The 4,840-nt window shown below is 33.8% G+C and overlaps 1 protein-coding gene across 1 annotated transcript; it reads right to left on the bottom strand.

Moving 5' to 3' along the window:
- Window positions 1-961: 961 nt before the first annotated feature.
- Window positions 962-3,575, bottom strand: LOC128215938 (melatonin receptor type 1B-A-like). The gene is made up of 2 exons (XM_052922538.1): window positions 3,281-3,575; window positions 962-1,671 (listed from the first exon to the last, which is right to left on the bottom strand). The coding sequence occupies exons 1-2, from the start codon at window positions 3,573-3,575 to the stop codon at window positions 962-964; spliced, it is 1,005 nt and encodes a 334-aa protein (XP_052778498.1).
- Window positions 3,576-4,840: the final 1,265 nt, after the last annotated feature.

Raw genomic sequence — 4,840 nt, 5'->3', positions numbered from 1 at the left:
TGAGTAGCATGTTATCGTTGAAAAACGCTTTGTTGAAAAAATATTGCTGCGAGTAATTCGTACCAAGTAAAGTGAATTTAGGACCAGAGCCCTCGCCGAATAAAGCGTTCATCAGTCGTTTTTTTAGTGGCTTAAAGGCGACACGAGGATTTGAGCCGATATCGGTAGAACGTTTTGCAAAATTGAGTGGGCATGATGTCAGCCAGCAATGAAATACGATGTAATACCGATATAGCTTGCGATATCTGTTTGGTGTCAGGCCGATGTGTATGATAGTAGAGATTTCCAGATAGGTCGTAACAGAATGTAAATAAATGCCCACATAGGTAGAATACATCATTAATTTCCTAAAAATATGGTGATTAACATTGTAATGGTTTAATTATACTTACACCGTTTTTGCTATAATCATTGGCTTATATCTACACTCAAACTTAACTGCAACACAGTTTATGCACTTATACCATTATACATGGCAAATGAGGTTATACACAAATTATGTTTATTACATGGCGGCAGTTGTGATACAATAGATGTTTTGAAATATACGTAGTGATACCCAATTGAGTATCGGAGAGTCATACATTATGAAATAAAAATTCATTGTTTACAATATGATTCAATCATATTATTATTCAAATAAATTTATACTACAAGATACATAATACATAAAACGTTATTACAAGAACAAACATATTCCTCTTTATACATTGCATCTGTATTGTATAAACATCAACCCGTGACCAGCAGAAAAGGGGCTTAAAGATCAAGTGAAGTTTAAATTAATCAGTCTGTTGCAAAGTAACAGAAATGTTAACACAAATCTATGACGTAATTTTCATTTTTCATATTTGCTCCAGGGTCTGTTTCTGCGTTTTGCGATTCAGATTGAAACAGTTAAACTAAAACAGATAAACTTAATTAAAAAGTGAAAAATCTTTTTTGTATCCAAGTTCCACGTTTATCTATTGATGACATTTTTCAACCAAGCAAAGGTTTCATTATAGGCTTCTTCGAACTTCTTGTTTGTAAGATAGTAAATCAACCAGTTCAGTGACGGGTGCAAATGAGCAAACACCGTGCAAAATACGTGCAACTCGTGTGGAAATGTATCTCTGGTGTCGAGTATAAGCACAAGCGCGTATGGCGACCAACAGCTTATAAAGACCGCGTAGATGATTCCTAATGTCTTTGCAAGATGGAGGCTCTTCACATTATGGTTAGATGATGTTGCACGATCACTATTCACACTTGCTAGCACTTTTCTTCGTCGCCTGCGGACAAACATATATATGCGGACGTAGGCGGTGATTGTAATTAAAGCCGGGATCCAGACCATAACTACCGAATATACGACAGTATACGGATATGAAGCCATTCTGTCCCAAATACATTCCAGGCTTTTCTGGTCAAATCCATGGTCTCCAACGTCCGCTAGATTCAGGAATACAAGGATTCCTCCAAGGAGATAAAGCGATAGACAAACACACAAAGTGTTCCATCGAGAAAATAAACGAGTGTACAGGTCGTGTGAACATATGTAAAAGTATCTGTTGATGCTCATCATCATAATCGTGGTTAGCGAAGTTACGCATGAAATGGTACAGATACTTCCGACTGCTTGGCAAAGTCCCGTGTAGCGGTCAAAGAATTGCTCGCCTTCGAGTTTTCCTGAAAGAAATTGTAGGTGATGTGTTTGCCGTATTTTATGACAGCTGTGCGTTATTACCAAGGTTATTATTTATAATTGAACAAAATGAAAAATAGACACAAACCCAACGATAGGAAAAAGAAAGACTTATAAATGTTGCTCGCATTTGATGTACGATGATGGCTGTATTCTCGAAATTAATATAATTAGTTTACTACATCACACTTTTAAAGTGGGATTTAGGGTTTGAAAATGGAGGAACTAAGTGGGTTGTAAAACATATAATTTCTCCAATAACGTACTTTATACTTCTCGGAATACGAAAGAATGGCAATTTGTTGACAATCCTTAATGAAGATGAGTATCAAAAGCGGGCAACTTGATTTAAATTTGAGGCTTGCTATCTAATGAATTGGATTGAAAAATTCAAACATGGAAATGATAGTTTTTTTCTGGATAATCGTTTTGATTAAAGGATAAGGGAGAAGTTTCTTTTTATTTAAAGAGCACTAAATGTCCTTCAACAACGAAGTTCAAATATATTTGTTTCATTAGAGAATCACAGTAGTTTGTTATTTCATTTGAGTATCACGTTTTCTGAATTTACCCTTTACATCTTTTTATTGTTTGGTTTCTGTAAAAGGAAAAGCAAATAAAGAAATTTATTTTTTCCATTTATTTCTTTAACTGCATCCTTAAATTTCAATGATCTTAAATGGGTAGAAACATCTCATATAACAACAGGCTTATTTCACCCACTCCGTTATTGGCAAAAGTTCAATTCGCTCACATATATGGCAAAATAACGAAAATGTGACACTTTCAACATTCAACTTAGGTCTTTTTTCAACAACCCTACAATTTAAAGTTCACAAATTCATACGGGTTAAACATTCAACTTTGATTTGTAAGGAACTGCGCCACAGTTTGGACCTCACAAATCCACCCGGATTCATCTATCAACTTTGTTCTTTTTTAAACAGCGCCTCATTTTGCAGTTCGGTTGCAAGACGGTTTTTCTTCGTAGCTACATTCGGCTTTGATCTTCATTTTAGACCAAAGAATTGATGTATATAAAATGCTGTGTTTACATTCACCTCAGATAAAAGGTTTATATTGCTATAATTGCTTACATTATATACAATCTGAATGGCATAAAATTAATACTGAAAAGATGAAATTTTGTTTATTTTTGTACTCAAATAACAATAAATATAGCGATCATGGATACCAATTGGTGCCCTAGTACAAGTAGTTCGTAAAATGTATATAATAATGTATCGTGTTATATGTACTACATAGCTCAAATTGATTCTAAGTTGCGTGTATAATGCCTTAATAATAAAGATTCATAAGATCTTAACTGATAACTTTGGAAGTTGTTGTTTCGATTGAAAATGGCCAAGTTGTTCCGATTGCCGGATAGGCAAGTAGAAACACTACTATCGGGTATTATTGTAAGTAGGTCGGGAAGCATAAACAAATATTTATATTTAGTGTATCAAAAAAACAACATTTTTTTCACAATGCGTAAATACTTAATGCGAGTAATTTAAATCGAAATTATTAAAATAATAAATTATTTAAACGTAATTATTGAAAATATTAAAGATAAATAATCATATTTACCTATAAGACTCATAGGGTCAGCAACAACGGTAACATACAGGTCCGAAATAGCCAAATTCACAATGAAAATGGACTCCACATTCCTCAGTTTCTTCTTTGTAGCAATGACAAACAGAATCAACAGGTTACCCAACGTTCCAACAATTGACGCAAAGCCAAGCACAATAATGCATGGAACTGCTAGTTCAGGCATAGTCTGCAGAAATTCATGTCGTCCATATAAAACTACACCTGATGATATGTTGTCTACGACGCTATAATTATTGGTAGCAACCGAGTCATTAGTTTTGTTCATCGTTGTTTTTTAATTCCAATATTAAAAATATACTACTATTTTCCAATATTACCACAAATTTTCGAAATTACAAACACAATGCTGATATATCCAATTGAAGCAGAATTTACGACTAAGTTAGCAAGAGGAAACCAATGAAGCACCTATTCCGAGCCATGCCAGGGTCCAATTTCCAATGACAATTGCGTGTTTCTCAAGCACATTTCTAACCTTAATCTGTTTACGTCCTCAGAAGAAAATAAAAAGCTAATTAAAGCTGTCCCCTATGGTCGCTACTGTCTCATCTTTCTTGAATCTATAATCGCTTCTGAAAGCGATGGTGAAATTGTTTATTATTAGAATAACGCCATGATTCCATCTGATCAATTGTATAAGACTTTACAATTACGGATTTTCTTTTGTATAAACGTAAGAGTAGGTAATCTGCTTCTTACAATGAATATTATGTTGAAGAAGTTGTTTCTTATTTCAAATCGAGATAAATAGATATTTAAAATGTTTATAAGACGGACATTCGAACAATATGTAATTTTTTCTCATAACTGATCAATATTAAGACGTCTTCTCAAAATATATGATAAGAATACAAGCTTCGCAAGAAGACATACATATAATATTTTGGTTGTTTTAACACTGGAATGGTTTAACAGACCTTACGGTTTATAAAAGGGTTTTATATGGATGCTATAGTGATTAGATAAACAAACATGCATCTACACTAAAGTATTGGTGAAATTAAGACTAATGAACGACTCTGAACCAAACTTTCTGCCAATCAACCTTTCATTACCGATCTTAAGGATGGAAATGGATGATGTCGAAATAAGGACGAAACAACATGTTGTTGTTATTTTTATATTCATTCCTGAACAGTTTTCTGTGCAAACTTACTATAAGAGTACATACGAATGCAACATTTCTTTCTATGTAGAAAAATGTTAAAGCTTATATAGAATATTCTTTTAAACCTGCTAAACGACACCCCAGATGCTAAGTAAAATATAACGACAATATCTCCGCGTTTTGCGTAATATGTGAAAATGCTGAAACAATTTGTTTTGTAAAGAGGAGGGGGGGACTCAACCGGTATACATAAGCAAATATTCATTCCTGACCTAGCAGTTATTAAGATGCGCAAAGGAGGACACGATAATCCTTATCGGAAGTAGCACCAACTTGATGGCAATTAGGTAAAACACAGGAAGAAAAACACATCAAATGATTATTTACTTTAAGTACTTGACGACCAGACAACGAAATTATCG

This window comes from Mya arenaria, chromosome 14, assembly GCF_026914265.1.
Source record: "Mya arenaria isolate MELC-2E11 chromosome 14, ASM2691426v1".
Taxonomy (NCBI): domain Eukaryota; kingdom Metazoa; phylum Mollusca; class Bivalvia; order Myida; family Myidae; genus Mya; species Mya arenaria.
This window is presented reverse-complemented; position numbering and strand designations above follow the sequence as displayed.

Bases quoted from the DNA above. Each gene is read 5' to 3' on its own strand.
- LOC128215938 (XM_052922538.1), bottom strand. From the start codon at position 3,575: ATGAACAAAACTAATGACTCGGTTGCTACCAATAATTATAGCGTCGTA. The intron at 1,672-3,280 runs GTAAATATGATT...AATTTCTTTCAG, and splicing joins TGACCCTATGAGTCTTATAG to GAAAACTCGAAGGCGAGCAA.